An 18,775-nucleotide genomic window follows, 5' to 3' on the forward strand; every position below is an offset into this window, starting at 1 on the left:
AAAGAAACAGTCTGTTTGATAGTATGAACAACCGACAGACTCTACTACCGAGGTTCAGTCTATAAAACTATGAATTTTCCTTCGGTATTTAAGTCAACTTGGCCCTATTATATTCCGGAAGCTGGCAGACAGATAACAGGAGGCGAGTGCCACTGAATGTACAAGCAGTCTGTACATAGTCTTGAAAGACATATGAACAACCGACAGACTCACTATAAAACTATGAATTTTCCTTCGGTATTTTGAGTCAACTTGGCCTTAAATATTCCTGAAGCTGGCAGACAGATAACAGGAGGGGAGTGCCACTGAATGTACAAGCAGTCTGTAAGCCTGGGACACAGTGGGAGGCCAGGCCGGTGTGCATTGAAATGCAGCCCGCACGCTCATGATCTCTGTTGGCACAACACAGGGATGGAGGACAAAACAGCTTGACCGCTGGGAAGATCGAATCCCATTTCCACTACAAGGGAGGCAAACATTTCCGCAGAGTGCAGTACGATGCACAACACTCTGTTACAGGGGAGGGGAAGGCACCATTGTCTTGACGATGCGATAGACACGTCATTTCTCGGTTGCCGTGGTGACAGACAATCATGAAGTAAGTGTTAGCGGTGCTACAGCTCAGCCTCCCCCCCCCCCCCCCCCCTAGAGATGTTTTAATTCTAAGTCCGCACTAATGACCAGCTGTTGATGTGCCTAGCAGACCGTGATAGCACAGAACCCAGAGACCCCAGGTGCCTGGACTCAGAACAGCCTGCTGAGATGGCAGGAAGTGGACCCAGCGGGCCATGGTGGCTTCTGGGAAACACTACATATTAAGGTAGAATCTAAAGAAAGGTAGAATCTAAAACAGGTGAAAACTAAAAACAACAAGATGGCCAAGATTCTGGATAGACGTTTAACATTTGTATCAGCCCAAACATTCAAAAGCGGTTAGTTAAAGAGGCAGGGATTTTTAGCTGTAAGAGGAAAAGTCTTTTAAAATCAATAATAAACACAGCTACCTCATGGTAAAAAAAAAGACATAGTGGCTAAATAATTAAGTGGCAGGTTCCGTTAACCCAATGATCTGATTGGGACCTGCCACCGCACGCAGAACAAGGCATGTCTTGTAATTACATTTCTAATCAATAAAGGCAGTGAACTGGCCAGAAACTCACTCTATACAGCTCCCTCAGGCATATCAAATGCACCAGAAGAGACATGTTCATATTGTGGCAAATGACTGTTTGGACTAAATCAGTAGCTCAGTTTCATGAGAGTGGTTTTTAATTTCTAGCTGCTTCTAGCTATATCTCAAGTTAATTGATTATCGGAAGATTGTTGTATTCAATTTATTTAGTATTTATTTACTAAATAAAAAATGTATTGAAGTTTGCATGAAAATGTATTGAAGTTTGTATGAAAATAAGCAATGCATCAGCAATAACAACAGCCAGACACATTTTCAAAATGAAAATGTAATTTAATAAATTTGTGCTTTAGTATTTATATCTTAAAAATGTTGATTAAAAAAAAAGCACATCCTATTTATACTTCTGTTATAAAGTTCACATCTGTGATATAGTTCACATTCACATTTCCCCACCGCTTATAGCCACAGGCTAGAGGCGAATATTTCGTCTGCAAACCAAGCGTTCCCTGGAAAACCAAGGAAAATCCTTAGCGGAATTGTGGCAGCCAAAGTAGTATTTAAGATTTGAGAATTGCAATGGAAATGAGCCCTCAGCACATACTGCAAGCCTTTCGTAAGCACATCACCGTATTGTGTAATGAAGGAATCTGCCCTCAAGAAACAATAGAACAAATGAATAAAATAATTGATTAATCAAAGCCGTGACACATCTCCTTAACGACCAGAAGGGAGCGTTAGCCTAAGCTATTGTCCTTGAGGGGTGTCCAGACGTTTTCTACAACAGTCAGCGTATCCCATAATGTCCCCTCGGCGGCGGGCTTTCAGGACGGTTCCACCGTGGCCCAATCCATCACCCCCACGGCGGGCCAGCCAAGGTGAAAGCAGCCCCCCCCCTCCCGCCGCTGTACTGGTTCTAATGGTGTTGCCTTCCATCTAGGAGATTGGTATTGTTTGGGGGACTCTCCATTAGTCTGGATGGAGGTGAGGTCTGGTTGGTTCGCCCCTGCCACCCGGCGTCTGTAACCCCGTAGGGCGGCTGCAGGCACAGCCAAGTGCACAAAGAGTCAATTAAGAATTAGCATGCTGCTAAACTAGAGCCAGCTTTAGTACTACGACATAGGATCTTTACCAGCATAGCAAACTACTAGAATCCAATCAAGTTGCCTTAGAAATGAAACGTATTCAAACGTATTGTTTATTAATAATTTTAAAATGTGGATCAACAGCACTCTTTAAAGCGATGCTTTTTTTAAACGTAGAATATATGTGTGTTAAATATACAATGCATTATATTTTGATGATGACCCTAATGTAATAACATGCTTGTGTATAGTTGAATCAGGTCCATTGTTAAGGACATCCATTACCACATATGCAGCCTGGCCAAAGCTTTCCTGTGTGTCATAGAGTTTTCATAGGGTGAGATTTAAAAGTATTTTCTGAGGCGTTGACATTCATGGTCAAACTAGAGCAAGTGGAAGGTTACTTTGACAGCCTGAAAAGCACAGTGTGTGACAATGTGGTACAACAGCAGGTGGTGGCCAAGTAAGACCTTGGAAATGAAAAGCCGAAAATTGTAGTGGAAAGAAATCACTCAAAAACCGCCTTATCTTAAATATACCAGGAAGCGATATTTTTAAAGCCTAAATACAAAACTGAAACTAGGTCAGCTGCCTCCATGGAAGGACATCCAAATGGCTTTTTTGGGGGTCGTTGTTCTTCCCCTACGGAATGGTTTTCTGCTGAGGCCAAACTGCCAACAGAAAAGATAACCACTACTGGAGATGAGTATGGGTTGATGAAGGAAATATTTCAACTTGACACGAGAAATACAAATAAACTGAGGACCAGCAGAAGAAAAACGACCTCCAGCCACCATGTATTAAACCACACGTCTATCCAATTAGAAAAAAATAAATAAAAGGAAGAATGGGATTTTTTTTTGATAAACAATGACTGCAACAACCCCAGGAATTGCAAACATGTTAGCTTAGCAAAAACCCATTTATTATTTATCTTGTAGCCACAGATGAGTTAAATAGACCCCATGGTATTGTCTACGAACTGCCTTTGTAGAAATACTGTCATCAGCGCTATGCGCTGACGGGGAGACACTCCCTTTGTACGCCTCTCAAGAGACCAATAGAGGAAGACACCGTGCTGAATCCCACACACGTGCTGCTGGTCCACTCTCTCTGGCTCGATTGGAAACAGACCGTGTTGAAAGAAACTCCATTGCCCTCAGTTTGACTCCCAGTTCCACTGAAACATAGCCTGGCATCGCCAGACGAATTGTAAACTCTTAGGTCTGGAACCTCTCTGTTGATTTTAGATTTCCACGGGGCGTCACTAATGGGGGCAGACTAAAATGGCCTGGACGTACTTAGAAAGGCCTACAGCCAATCATAGCAACGGATGACGCGACACTGATATACTGTACCGTCAAGCTTTTTAATACCGTCTCTCGATAGCAGAATCAACAGACCGTTCTACATCAGCAGCAGCCATCTTTGCTGTTGTTGTTGACAACGTCTCTACGGAGCTCCTCTGCACCGCCATCTTATTTATCCCGCCTCATATTGGATAAACGATTCTTATTGTTCGGTCTATCTCGTATCGGGCAGAAATATTTTTGTATGGGGGAGGAGCCAGACCATACTGAAGCGCAAATGAAACAAGAGCTTGCGAGACGAGTCTGGTTCCCAGGCTGACGGCACCAGAGCATTGATTACCGTTTATCCTAATGTAGTCACAGATCGACTGCTATTTAAGGAGAAGAGTGTCAGAGAAACACGTAAGTGGGGCCTTCGGATGTCCACAATTGAATTATGGGAAACCCAAGCCTTATAAATTGAAACACAATTCACTGGGTCTAGTTGTCTAGTTAAACAGGACAGTCTTGAGCGTTTGTACTCGACAGCGATGCTGACAGACTACCGTGTTAGAGGCCAGCTCTTCAGCGCTGGTCTAGTCAGCACTTCAAGGAGACGGAATCCAACTCCTTACCCAGAATGTGCCCTCAAGCACAATCCTAAGCCTCTCCTCCTTCACGTTTTAGGTTAACCCCTGAACGTGGAAAAGGGCCTTCACCACGCACCAAAAAGCCTTTCCCTGCCGCTGGAGGGATGAGTAAAGGCCTTCTGGACACCAGTGGGGCTGCGCAGCACAGAGCGAAATCGATGTGCCACTCTTGTCTCGCACACACTATCCAATTAATGCTTCTCTAGCCATGTTTCCTACCCTGCTCTAGGAGAACTGGCTGGCACATTCTAACCCCCTCGATAGCTCGCCGGAGAAAAGGCAGAGGACTCCTTCTGCTGGTCCTTTGTAGTCTTGCGAGCTACAAAACATTGCCTGAGGCTTCTTAACCTGAAACGTGTACCTTGGCCTGCTCTTATTTGCTTCATGTTGTCGAATGTTATCCCCTGTCGAACATAAATCCCCATGATGCGTCTTAAAACCCCATGTGCCTATTCCTTATTATTACAAAACGTGTGTTGGCCTTTCACATTGATAAACTGATGTGATGCTAGCGATGATGAATGACTTTCCCGAGGGTGAACGATACCAGGCCGATATCAGCGTTATGAGGGGGAAAACCCCTGGAAATATCAATAAAAAGAAGGCTGTTATCTCCAAACAGAAGTCCCCCCCAGGCAGCTGCTGCTGTCTGTGAACTCATCTATAAGTCATGAGGTCTCCCTCTACCCCCCACCGCAGGGTGGACCGGGATCTCAGACCAGGGGGTCTCAGACTGTGACGGCGCTGCCTCACTAAGGTTCCTCCATCAGTCACATGAGCCTTCATCGGTTCCCTACATCTTAGTATTGGAACTGTACTGCATTAGGCTCAAGTGAAAGAACAATAGCTGGTGACAGCTAATCTGCCGCTACACAGTTCTTCTCTGGCTTGGAGCGATTCGCTGCAGTCCTCAATCACATGTGTGGAACACATGCATGGCACATTAGCCTATATTCCTTTGTAGTGCTGTTCCACATGGATTCGATTTGGTCAGCTCTTTCTCTGCTCTTGCTCTCTCAGTTGGCATGGTCACGATGCTTTAGCATGTCTAATGCATTGCATGTGGAACGGTTGTATAATGTGTGTTTTCCATCATGTACTTTGAGTGTTATGGCATCATCGGCCCTTTGACACATTAATTACAATCTTTAAGAGGTCTCAGCCGCTGTCATCCACCCAAACGGGAGTTCACTGCGTTTCTCCCAAGCTTCCTAATGGCTTCATTACGTGTCAGACAGACGATTTGACATTTCAAAAAAGACAGAAAAAATATGGAGACCACGGTGGCCGGTCGATATTATTCCATTTGCTGCAATGTCAGCAGAAACGGCTCCCAAACGAAGACAAAATGCAGAGGTGCATCCCTGCCCCCCTCCGAACCAAAAACGGCTTCAAAAGGATGGGAGCCTTAATCTTGTCAAAGGGAATTGCATATGCAGACAAGACCACCCTAAGCCTCCCCCCTCCCCCCCCCCCCCCCCCTCCCCGCCAACACTACAGCTCACCACAGTATGGCAGCTACAATGTTATTGTGATTTAGCACGTTGGGAGCTCATTGCAAGGAGCTGGACGTGTTGCAATGGAGGGTTTCACGGCGTGTCTGTCGCCAGCACGAGGCAGACGGTTTCAGTGTGATGGATGGCAGGCGTCTGGTGAAGATACCCCAGTTTGATTGCCGAGTACCCGGCCCCCACTCTGTGTATGAATAACTATAATGTGTTTGATGCTGAGTTCCTGAAACATGCTGACATAAGCCTATTTAATATAAAGAATAGCAAATGTCTACATGTTACAGAATAGAAGCAGCCAAATAGAAGAACCACAGACGGAATCAAATTACATTTGTGTTTGGGGATCGACTTACATATTGGATTAGAAATGTAGTCAAACAAAAATGCCTGGGAAAGAATTAAACTAGACCATTTAGCATGCTGCTTCATTCAAGAAATGGGCTGAATCTCAACAATAGGGAACTACGTCGGGCTTGTAGTGAAAGTGGATCAGGTCGTAATGTCCTTAACCTATTCCCTCTGGACACTCAATGTTTCCATTGTAATGTAAACTGGATTCTCTTTGTCAGATTATAGCTACAACCGACTGTCTTTTTCGGTATATTTAAAACTATTACTGTCTGGTACCCTTGTTTGGATACTACATTATACTGAGGTTCCATGTTCGATGAATCAGTCGTTTAAAAATAAGAATAACACCATCCACTGCAATATTGGTGTTGCAATCACGAGACACAATACAGAACCCATTGGACATGAGTCAAAATATTTTACATTTTTCCTAACAAGAAGTGTGCCGAATAATGACCCACTCAGTGGAAAGTGATGAATGACAACTCAGAGAGAAAGAATTAACATATTCCAGGCAGGTGGGAGGTCCGTATAGCAGACCATCCATTTGCAGGTCAGAACCCAGACGGCAGACCCAACCATTAACGCGTTTCCAGGGGGGAGAGGAGGGTCTGAAAAGGGTCAGCTAATAACTCATGCCTGACATCTCGTCTGATATAACCAATTAAAACACTCCCTCCAATCCAGAAAAAAATAGGTGTCAATTTCAACACTGGGAATCTTGCCAGGCCAAATCAACAGCTGGAAAAAAAAAATAGAATTTAATATTCAAGCATCGAATCTAGAATCCACGACCCGTTGACCTTCCCTGACATTCAGCGGTTCCCCGTACACAGGCCCTCGCTCCGGGCTACATCATCTCCCAGTGAGTGTTGGGAGGGCTGCAGGTAATCATGGGTCCTAATCCCATCGCCGCAGAGGGAACATGGCCAAACACCCTGGAAATGTCAGCCCCTAAGACAGCCCCTGGAGGACAATTACCAGCCCCACAACCACGCTAGAAACCCACTCCACACAGGGAGACCTCCGGGACCCCTCTGAATGAAGGGATGGTGAACGTGTTACAGCGAGGCTCAAACTGAAGGCACTAGGACCCAGGTCACACACAAAGGGCCGTCACAACACGGACACGCTCACCACCACCACCACAGTCGGATTTACATAATGTCCATTTACGTTTGAACTGGATGTTATATAAACAATGAACACACAAACCCATGACATAACACAAAGCAAGTGGAAACGAAGCACAGCAGGGATATTTCGCCCGAAGATGAAATTGGCGCTTCTAAATATAGGCTTTTTCATAGATATAAATAAGCCATGAATGCTACTCTAAAATAGCCAAGAGGAAAAGAAAAAATCGTCTGCACAACGGGGACGAGTATCCTGTTGTGTCTGCATTTTTAAGCAGAACTACTTCCATTTCCAGACAGGCCAGGATGCCCCCTCTCCCCTCCCCCCTCCCCCAGACATACACAGCGATGTCTGGGTTGTGATATGGCGAGAGACCACCCCACTGGGGATGGAACCAGCACAATACACATCAATTATTCAATAGCTTTACTATTCAACGCCGTGATTAAAATATTCAATCAAGCATGCGTTCAAAATACACAAAAGCAGTATAGATATATATATATTGCGGTTTGAAATGAGAATCTAGTTTATGTTATAGATCTATATTACACTATTATCTATTTACACTTATCTTTCAATTGTTCAATTTCATTAAACAGATTTTAAACTGATAAACTAGTAGAGTTTCTTATGATCTAATAAGCCATATTCAAGCATTTTACACATATTTTAGAGATCTTTATCTATAACGATTATATATGAACAAATCTCTTCCAATGAATGCCAAAAATTAAAAAGTCTAATAACTGAAAACAATACCACAATGGATATTCTATTCTAGATTCTAGTCTTTCAGTAACCCTGCAGCTCAATCCCTCACCAGTATCAGCGGACTGCAACTCTCAACCAACACAGACACCTTACCCTCCCCTTGTGTTTACCCTCGTTACCCAAACCAAACTATTAAAACACAACCTTATGTTCTGAAGAACCGTTCCACTTTTAGTCGCCCCACAGCGACCAACTGGGTCAGCAGCGCTGAGCTGCGGGGGCCTGTTGTGGCAGAGTCATGTGTCTGCTAAACACAGAATCCTCTCCATGAGGTGTTGGGTCAATGTCAACGCCATCAGCGCGCAGTGTTAGGCTCCGACAGTAGCAGACAGAAAGGGGAGACGGAGGGGTCAAGCGTCCAGTGTTCAAGCCTAAACGATGATACATTTGCGTAACGGCGGTGATTAGCGACGGCACTCGGGTATTTAAGTGATAAAGGGACGGAACTAAAAATACCACACTTACAAATTACAAAAGAAGACCATAGAGATTTAGGACCCGATAGCCAATGGGTTTCAGTCCTACATTAAATGAGGAATTGTAGCCTTCCCATGTGCAGCAATACCAGCACTATTGTCTGTGCACCTCGTTGCTAGAAAGAAACAGTGTATTGGCTTTACGCTCTTGAACAAAACTACAGTTATTGCATCTATCTACTAGTCAACCTTCATTATAATCTGCAGAGGAAACAGTAATCGCTGAATTTGTAAATCAGTAAAGGGAGCTGTAACTGCGGCATCTGAATAACTAGGTTGACAAACAAGCCACAAAAAGCCCCTGCTTCGTTTGTGTAATTAAAGCCCTGATTGCCACAAGGTTTCATCATCATTCAGCCTACCTCAGCTCTTTCTAATCATTCTCCCTTGGAAACACCAGTGCACCAAGAAGACGTCGGTAGAGTAGGTACTAGAAACTATGGCGATGTCACTATCAGGGCCACTAATGATGATTCAAACATTGCCTAGAAACTGTGACATTCAATTGAGGGTAATCCATTCCCCTGCCACAGTAATTGACACAGTTTAACTAAACCGGAGGTCCAGTGGGACTGAGGATGTTTAAAAGGAGGGCGATGACGCTCTCATCGGAGATCCTTTGCCCTCATATGGGTCGGGCTACTTGTTAATTCAAATCTGTATCTGATGCTACACTGCTGTAGCCTCCTGGTAGCCGCCAGCCATACGGCCTCCAGACAGGTGGGGATGGGGTCGAGCCACAGGAGTCAGTCAAGTCAACCAGCTCAGAACGCAGTAGTAGAGAAATGGATCCCCCTCTGATCTAGAAGCTAAACCGGCCATGAAAACAACTCGTCCATTTCAGTTCCATGCCAAGAACAATGGACAATCAAAGGTGTGTAGTCGGGGAACTTCTTAGCACAAGGAAACTGCATGGGGTCGATAAGGATGGGATCTCACTTGTGACTAAAGTAATAAGGCATAATGGTACACATCGGACACATTGTACCCGTCTTTTACACACATTGTAGTTTTAATAACTTTTATATTTCAGGGGACAAAGCAGCATCCCCTTCGTAAAATGCAACAGCGAAGGAAATAGGAGGGCAGTATACTGTTTTCCAAACCATTCTAATTATAATGAAACCAAGGGTGAGCTATATAGTTCAATATGCATACACGTAGGTAAACTACAGCCTTTGGGTGACACAATTAAATAAGTACAAATGGAGGTCTATTCTCCATTACTCTTGAGGCCAAGAACCCTTAATGAAAAATCCTATGAACCATCAAATTACTTTAAAGAATATAATCTGTGGTAACGACACATGCCTCCGGACAATAGCCCACCTTTCAGTGGGGCCTGACAGGGCCTGTGTCCTTGCTCCTTCATCCTCTTAGTATTCATATCTCCCCATCCACTCTCTCATCTATTCATAACTCCCTGCCTGTCCCCCCATATCCACACCCTCTATTCCCATCTCTGTGCAATGAACGCTTGTCTGTAAGCGATCCAATCCATCACAAGCTCAACTCCCAACTGACAACTGCAATCCCCAATTATGAGCCAAGGTATTGATAAGGGAGGCTAACCCCTGCCACTGAAAAAGGCATTTAGTCAGGGTTCTTTTCTCATGGATATTGATTAGGTGCTCTTATTAGCCGAAATAGACACAAAAGATTCTCTTTAGTCCTGCGAGGATAAAAAGCTCTCTCATGCATTGACTTTCTTAAAAGTATCTTATTAAACAAAAACATTTCTCACATTCAAGTTTACAGCTGTGAGTGAGCTCTATATATAATAAGCCAGGGAACTGGTTTAAACCGGTTGTAAGCCAAGCCTCCAAATAGCAGCTAGTATATACTATGTCTATAAAAAGAAGATCATGTGCATACCGATGTTAAGACACAAGCAGAAACACATTGGGAGGATATTTGAGCTCGGTGTACAGCATTTTAGCAGCGAGCATGACCCTGTTGTGATTATTTGCGTTACAAGTCAAGGGTGAGCAACACTAACTGTCACAGGTTCCTCGCCAAGCTTGCCAGAGGCTGACTCACCACGGTGCAGTATTGACACAGCATCTCTACTTCATGCTATCAATGCTCGTATCATTACTAGTGTTAATAGAACCCCAGCTACTCCCCAGCCCATGCAGTTGGTCCGTCTGGTGTGGACCAGACGGACCGGTTATATTAGTCTAAGCGGTTATATTAGTCGCTAAGAGTTGAACTTGTCCCGTATGATCATCGACCAGTGACAATCAAGCCTTGTGGGATCCTATGAGTATTGATTTGAACTTGGTGGCCATGATAACGTGGCCGTTTTGGCCGACCACTTCAAATGGTTACGCAATCTTGACCTCAGTGCTGCAGCACAACTAGCAGAGTTTGGTTTGTGGAATTAAATGACTGTTTTCCACTGCCTGCTATCTACAACAGTCTATTAGAAGTTGCAATTGTTGTAGCTTAGATAAGAACATATGCAGCAAATATATCTATCATATAAATTTAATAGATCAACATTTTTTTGTGGGAAATAGATTTTACTCCAATTATTTGAATAAGTATTTGAATTCTGAGCAACTCTATCCTGAAATGGATTGGATATTTTTTGTCAGCAAGGGCAAATCTTCCTGATCCATCCAGGCTGAACCTTAATGAGCTGAAATAACCCTGAATAATCAACTTCAAATAACCCTTCGGCCCATCTTCTGAACTCCTGAGTCAAGCACATTTCCAGTGATAGTCAGCAAAAGGACCTGATGTAGAAAACCAAGTCATTCTCCGGATCAAGTCATGCTCCGGACATAATCACACTCTAGACCAAATAATGCTCTGGACCAAGTCATGCTCCGGACAAAGTTATACTTCAGTTCAAGTCATGGTCTGGAAAAAGTCATGCGCCAGACAAAGTCATTATCTAGACTCAGAGCAAGTCATGCTCCAGAACAAGTCATGCCAGCCACACCATACCTTGCGTATCCCCTCCTGCTCAAAACCATTCAGGTTTGCATAGAGAGAGTGGTGGCGTTTCCCTAGCAGTGACGTGGGAGCCAGTTTGGTGGTGGCCAGGGGTGTCCGGTCCAGGGCAGGCTCCTGCTCCTCAGTCTTCTGCTGCTGTGGTTCGGGGGCTTCGGCCTCCTCAGGGCCATCCATCTGGGTGTCTTCAGTGGCAGGCTTAGGCTGCTCAGGTCGAGTGCACAGGTCATACATCACTATCTGTCGAAGTCAAATAGCATAGTTGAAATCAATACGGCCCGAAAACCAATAGGCCCTTCCAAGACCTGGTTCACAGGCTGCTGATTTGTTGAAGGGGGGAATTACATAAATCACTTCACAGTGGACGCGCTCCACAGACCACGGCGATGTGACCGCACTCTCCCCCTAATTCCCCCCGCCTTTTTCCAAGACTTTCAAAGAGGGAGCAAAGAGTCACCTTCGCATCTACGTGTCAGAGAGCCCCGCCACGATCGCTCAGTGCAATGTCGTCGTTTCCATGTTATTTCGCGGCCGCGAATGGCCCCCTTGTAGATTAGCACATCCAGAGGGAATTCAAAAAGGGATATAAATAGAACTTGGGCAGCGTGTTTAATGTCACCAATCAACAGTGGACATTGACCACATGCAAGACAAAGGCGGTTAGAGATGTGCTGGTTTCCCCTGCGAGGTTTCCCGAAAAGAGGTCAACAGAGTCCAGTGGGATCGGATACATATTCAGCACGGGCTTCGAGTGGTGATTCTGTGAGGCAGAGCATCCTCCTACTAAACAGAGACCCTGTCAGGGTTTAGAAGAGAGCCCTTGTGTGGCTGGAAACGTTTTTTTCATGCCTCCACAATCTTCTACGTTCTTCTCCAGTTCCTAGGCGGTCTCATGGTCCCTCCTTAAGAAACAGCGAGCGCAGCGGAGGGTGGAGGATGGCGTTGGTGTTTGTGGGTGGTGGTGGTGGTGGGGGTATACCCTACCAGTCCAGACTCTGACTGTCGTCGATGCACTGCATGCAGGGCTAGCCGATGAGACGTGCCAGCGATGAAGAGAGGTGACTTCATACAGAAAAGCCTTCAAACAGGTCGCTATTCCAAATCGTCAGTCTTCCAGCGAGGTGAAGCCGCTGGTGGGTCCAGGAGCGATCGCTCCCCCATGTCACACGCTGTCAGTTAGGCTGCCGCCTCCAAAGGGCTTTGAGACGTTAAACCGTTCGATAAAAACAGTCAGATTCCATGTAGGTGAAGAAAGAAGACGACGCTGGTAGAGATGTGTCTGTGTGCGAGTGTGTGTGTGTGTGTGTAAGACAGTCGCGGTTGTCAGAGGAGGGGGTGGGGAGAGTGGTTTCCGTCGTCCTATCAGGGAAAGGCAGGTCCCGAGACTTGGCCAATTGCGACCGAGGCTGCCGCTCGTTTCCATGGAGACGACGCTGGAATGATGTTGGCTGCCTATTGATTCTTGAAGAGGCATTACACACTGCAACACGGTGGAGGCCGCGGGGAACTCACCACGCATGCTTGCCTCTCAGCAATGTTTTGGTTATATTCTCCACTGAAATGAGCACAATCGGACGATGAGCGTTTCATTGTTTATATTTCCAATATGCATGTATCCATTTATTCTCCACCAATGTCGTTTTATCTAAGAAATGCGATATAATCTAGATATTAGATACAAAAAGAATGCATTATGCAACACAACGGTCACTCAAGTTTTACTGGCCCTCCACTCCAATTTTATCAAATCAATTTAAAGTCATTTAAGATAAACCTCCTAATTGCCTCTCAATTCAGCTAGCAGTGATAGACTGTTGAAGCCCTTGGGGAATGACTGCTGCTAACAGGCTCCGTGTGTGTGTGTGTGTGTGTGTGTGTGTGTGTGTGTGTGTGTGTGTGTGTGTGTGCGTGCTTAAAGCCACAGATGAAGAGTCTAGTGATGACCAAGATTCTAAATTGTGTGGTTAAAAATAACAACAGCTAATAATCCCATTTTCAACTGAATTGCAGTTTCTCCACAGGAAAAACATCTAGAGGCATTACCAATCTCTCCCTATGAGCAAGTTGCTGTTCAGACATTTTCCTATTTCTATACCTCTATCCTCTTGGACCTTAATAACAGAGTGCTCTTGGAACATTAGAGTTGGGAAATGATTGAACACGCTCCCTACATGCTCCCCATGACCCTAGCTTCATCTCCGGTTCATAGCTCGGCTAGGAGAGCTGCTCAAAGCATAGACAAGATGCAACACCGTCATATCATACATGCGCTGCACATGTGCGTATGCTCTTCAAAAAACAAACACATAATGGAGGCCTGTTATCAGCCAGTGCAAAGTGGCTGTGAGGGGCTTGTGAGAGTATATGCATGATGGCATCGTCATATTAAATCCTTCTACCTTTATCCAAGCCCCAATCCGCTCAGCGGTTGTGACATGCTGTCAGGTTGAAAGTAATTCTGACAGAATCTCGCCGTCTGCCTGTCACGCGGTTATGGAACACGCTCAAAGCGATTCCTGTCAACAGTTGACGAGAAATTCTATTCCCCCAAAATCTCTAGGGGGGCTAGGCGTGGCACAGCATTCAGAAATAGACCTGCATAATTTACGACATCCCAAAGGGTTTTTCTGCTATCAAGGAGCTGATGTTCTTTTTATGCAAACATTGAGCGTCACAAAGAGCAAAAAAGTACAATGCATTTGGAATTTGTTAGAAAATTATTGGAAAAAAATATACACCCAAAAGTTAATGTAATGTCACAGTTACATAAAATAATTATTAAAAAAGAAATAGTCAATGAATTAACCTAACCGAAGGTGCGAAGACTTCTTCTATTCAATCCATTTCCGTGTAATATCGTAACCTTTATTAATTTGTAAATTAACCATACATTTTCCTATAGTATAAATGCTATATTGTATACATACAATAAAAACTAGGGGCTGATGAGATGACATCACAAAAAAGAAATCCTGTAGAAATCAACCTTCATTCCAAACCCAGACCGGACAGTCGTTTGGCCTCGACACTGAGTGGCATCTAGCATGTGTGCATAACAAACACTCATGGGGCTGAGCTCTGAGAGCTAGGCCCAGTTCAACCTTTGATTCATTATTCAATTTCCTCGCCATGTAATCTTGATCCAGATAGGAAGACAAGCCAAAACACTAACCCACATTTGCTATCCCTCGTGCCAAAAAATATAAGACATTATTAAAATAATCAGAATAATATAAGAAATCACCATAAAAGCCTTCCCAATATCACCAACAACATTGCTTTCCTTTTGACAGGTTACTGCTGCCATTGTTGCCTGAGTCATTATAAATTAGCTCCCTAGAGGATGAAGTGGTTTCATCTCTCTTTGGAGGGGTGTGAAACCAGTTAGATTAAGCTCAAAGCCTGAGCGTAGCTGCATCATTACAGCCGGACAGAATTTCATTCTCCATTCAGTGGCTCTGTTGCATCTCCAGACCGTTGCAATACAATTGTGACACAAAATGATGTGCCAAATCGGAATGACTGGGCGTCCAGCCTTACCACCGGTATTCTCTTTGTGCACAGACAAGCAGCAGCAGCTTGTCAAAGTAGATTAATTAAATATGGGTTATTAAGAAAACGTCATAATTACCAAGCTCATATCAAGGTGTCATCAACACCAGATCATACAGACATATTTTGATCTCATGTTTCGAGTACAAAGGCAATCTAAGAAAGCCGAATTGCATCCTATTTGGCAGCTTATCACAATCTTTATACCACATATATGTATAGACATGGTATGTTAGCCTAGGGTGATGCGTATATACTCTTACCTGGTCCATGGCTCTCTCTGACCATTTGTATGGAGGTGACTCCTCCTCTGATCCAGTGGAGTGGTTTGAAGGCTGGGGGTTACCACCCGCATGAGGAGAGCAGTCTGGGGGGCCGGGGTCCGGGGCTCTGCTACAACAGGTGTCCCCTAACACCACGGTGGACACATGGTGGGCCGTAAAGGCGTCCCACCCTGAAGGCACGTCCGGCCGCCCCGGCCTGGGCTTCTTCTGGGGTGCTGGTGGGGAAGCGCTCTGGGGACTGTGTGTGGAGGACCTGGGCGAGTTCTGAGGAGGCTTAGGAGGATAGTGGTGGCGGAGGTCGCCTCTGAGCCCCTGACTCGGAGCTCTTAAAGACGCTTCAGATCTGTGGCTCTGCCTCCCCTTGGATGGTCTGTCCTGGCTCTCTAGCAGACGGCAGAGGAAGGAGGCCTTATCCAGCTCAAACTCCTCCCTGTCGCGCGGGTCGTAGACTTCCTCCTCCGCGTGGACCTCCTGGTAAAACCTCAGCAGGAGCTGCTGCAGCTTGTGATCGGTTTTACCAGTGCCTCGACAGGACCCGGCCTTCCTGCTTGGCTCATCTTTTCCATGACCTCCTCCGACGTTATCCCGTTGGATGGGGGCGTTCTGGATGAGTCGGGCAGGGGGCTTGGAGTTAGGAGGACTGAGGGTAGCTTTCTGACTAGCCAGCCTGGAGGTCAACTCCTTGCAGGCCCTTTGAAGCTCAGACTCGGCCTCCTCCCGAAGGTGCCGGAGCTCCCCGGAGAAACGCCACAGGGCCCGCTGTCTACGGCTCTGCTCAGCCTCCAGATCAGCCCGTAACCGCTCTAACTCTTGGTCACGGTTCGTCCCGTCCCTGGACTGTTTCTTTGAGGACAGTGATAGGGTGGAGTTAGCCCTGTCTCGCTTCATGGTGACAGATTCACAGCACACAAAGCGATAGATGAAGAGAAGTTTTAGGTAATTCTACAGAACCATGTAACAGAGTTGAAAACAGCGATCGGACTGGATGAAGTTGTGTGATGATGAAGAAATGAAACATGCAGCATGCAATGGTCAGACGAGGATGCTGAAAAGATGAGAAAACACACTAGGTCAGAGTAGCATTCCGAGAAATATTTCAATATTTTCTTTGCATAAATGGCGCAATCTTTCAAATAACAAGCTGTATAGCTCCTAAATGGATAACACTTCCTTGGACGGTGTGGATGCAGCATGACGTTTTATCAAATAGTCAACACAAGATCACGTGGTTATTATTAGAGAACTGTGTGACATGAGGCCTTGTGAGGAAGACCATACACACGTTAGAGACCGAATGTGTACGGTTACGTATGATGACTAAATTACCATTGACGTTAAGCACAGGAAGCAACAAGTAGCGGGTGTATTTACTCCCAGGGAGGCGGAGAAGCTATCCGTTTGCAACGAAACCCCCTAACGGTAACGGACACCTTCAAGTACTATGTCCAACATTTCAACGACAGTGACACTTTTTTATCGACGTGAAGGAGAGCCCCGGGGTATGTGGCTAACTAGCTAACCAGGTGAAGTTAGCCCACAACAGCACAGCTAGTTAGACTAATTAATGTTACAAGACAGCTATTTAGTCAGTCAAAACCAACAGCCTGGCCTCTGTGGTCGTACATTTTAAATATACTAGAACCCTAGTTTACAAACCAGCTGTTTTAGGTGTATGTCGACCCGCAGATCTAACGCACAACTAAGCGATAAGAGACTCACCCGTTATCAACTTTTCTTTAAGGGCTAACGTTATCTCCGAGACCCCAATCTACAGGCTGAAGCTGTCGATGGTACAATCCCATTGAGACCTGCATGACGTCCTATCTGTCAGAGGTACGCTGGACTGAAACACATGGAGGTACCCCCTCATCTCGAGGAGGGCTCCTCCGGTTCTACCAAAACCACCGGTCAGTCCTCAGACGGGAGCCAGCTTGACCATATTGTGAGGGATGGTTGACCACTAGTGGCTGCAGACCGCCAGTGCCTCGATGCACTCTACCAAGGCGATTAATTATTATACATTGTAGGCTTTGTCTTCATATCTTTTTTTTATTTATCACGTGCAAATTTGATCTTTGTTTTATTTATTTTTTGCTTTTAAGGACGTTTGCCTTACTTTTTTTTCAAAATGTTTAATTATTCTTATTCTAACAATTGATTCTCATTCTCAGATGAGGCCACGGTGCGTGTGCTGGGTATTGCGTTGTTATACAGTAAAAGTAGTTGACCAAATATCTATATCTGGAAGCGAGAGCACATTGGATGTCTTTCTTATCCTCCGTAGATCCTCCATGGCCACTAGGTGGTGTTTTGCATCATACTCCATAAAAACGGGTAGAATCTGAAATTATATAAGAGAGAGAGAGAGAGAGAGAGAGAGAGAGAGAGAGAGAGAGAGAGAGAGAGAGGTACTGCAGCAGAGAAGGCCATCGAGTTGTAAACAATTAAATGTTCCCTATAATAACAAGATGACATAATACCAGTCAACTGCAAATGGTCAGCAATGCCATTGCTAAAGGGGGGAGAAACATTTATAATAAGTGTACAATAAATTGAAATGCGGTTATTATGTACTTTTTATGTTGTTATTATGTACGTCTGTATATTTACATATAAATATATTTTGTTCAAGAATTCTCCTTCCAGATTCCCTCAAAGTTATTCATACACAAAGGACAAAACACACTTCCTGTCAAAGACATTTTTCATTCACAATCTTTATGTGACGTATTCTGCACCTGTCCCACACTTGTTCTGCTAAGTCAAACATGTATAAATATAGAAATTCCATAACCATGCTGATTATATCTACCATACAATCTACCAGATAATGTAGCAAAGACCGCTCTTAAAGAACATTGTGTATTAATACTTCTTGATCTTTCACAATGCATAAGGAATACATTTAAAACCATGTTGCAACACTCTTTTCTGAATATACATAATATAGCTTCCATGACCAACTTTGAAAAGCAGTATATGACAATGAAACACATAAATGATAGTTGAAAGGAAACAGGATGCCACATCGGAACTATAGAATGTGTGTCCTCTTTAAATTCACGTGTTACTCTGAGAAAGAGAATCCTTGAGGAAGCTCTGACATAACATGGGTGGGCTCGATTGCCATTTTGTCATTTTGAACAATGAAAATGCTAATTCTCTCTGAGAGTAAAAGCAATGCTCCAATTAAAAAGAAAAATGGAGCCTGTTCAAAGTTCAGCATTTTGCCAAAGGTTTTATAATTATTATTCTGCATATACAGTGTATATTTAGTATATCAGTGTCTTGTACAAAGGAAAAAGATTGGATATTCAAAAGAGCAGAACAAGAAAGAGATATGTAGGAATATATGACAGAGAGAGAGAAAGAGGGAGACAACGAGAGAGAGAGAGAGAGAGAGAGAGAGAGAGAGAGAGAGAGAGAGAGAGAGAGAGAGAGAGAGAGAGAGAGAGAGAGAGAGAGAGAGAAAGAGGGAGAGGGAGAGAGAGAGAGAGAGAGAGAGAGTCGGTCAGTCCTTGGACGGCTTAATCCCATCTCTCCTCTATTCATTACAGCAGACTTGGCAAGAGG

General features: G+C 44.6%; 1 protein-coding gene across 1 annotated transcript in view; it reads right to left on the reverse strand.

Annotated features, from left to right (window-relative positions):
* LOC130386106 (peripheral-type benzodiazepine receptor-associated protein 1) overlaps window positions 1–17,144 on the reverse strand; it is a 62,245-nt gene extending 45,101 nt beyond the window's left edge. The window contains 3 exon segments of the mRNA XM_056594885.1: window positions 11,361–11,606; window positions 15,182–16,247; window positions 16,922–17,144. Coding sequence (XP_056450860.1) covers window positions 11,361–11,606; window positions 15,182–16,090 — 1,155 coding nt within the window. The 5' untranslated portion in view covers window positions 16,091–16,247; window positions 16,922–17,144.
* Window positions 17,145–18,775: the final 1,631 nt, after the last annotated feature.

The sequence above is a fragment of the Gadus chalcogrammus genome, chromosome 7 (assembly GCF_026213295.1).
Source record: "Gadus chalcogrammus isolate NIFS_2021 chromosome 7, NIFS_Gcha_1.0, whole genome shotgun sequence".
In the NCBI taxonomy this organism is placed as follows: Eukaryota; Metazoa; Chordata; class Actinopteri; order Gadiformes; family Gadidae; genus Gadus; species Gadus chalcogrammus.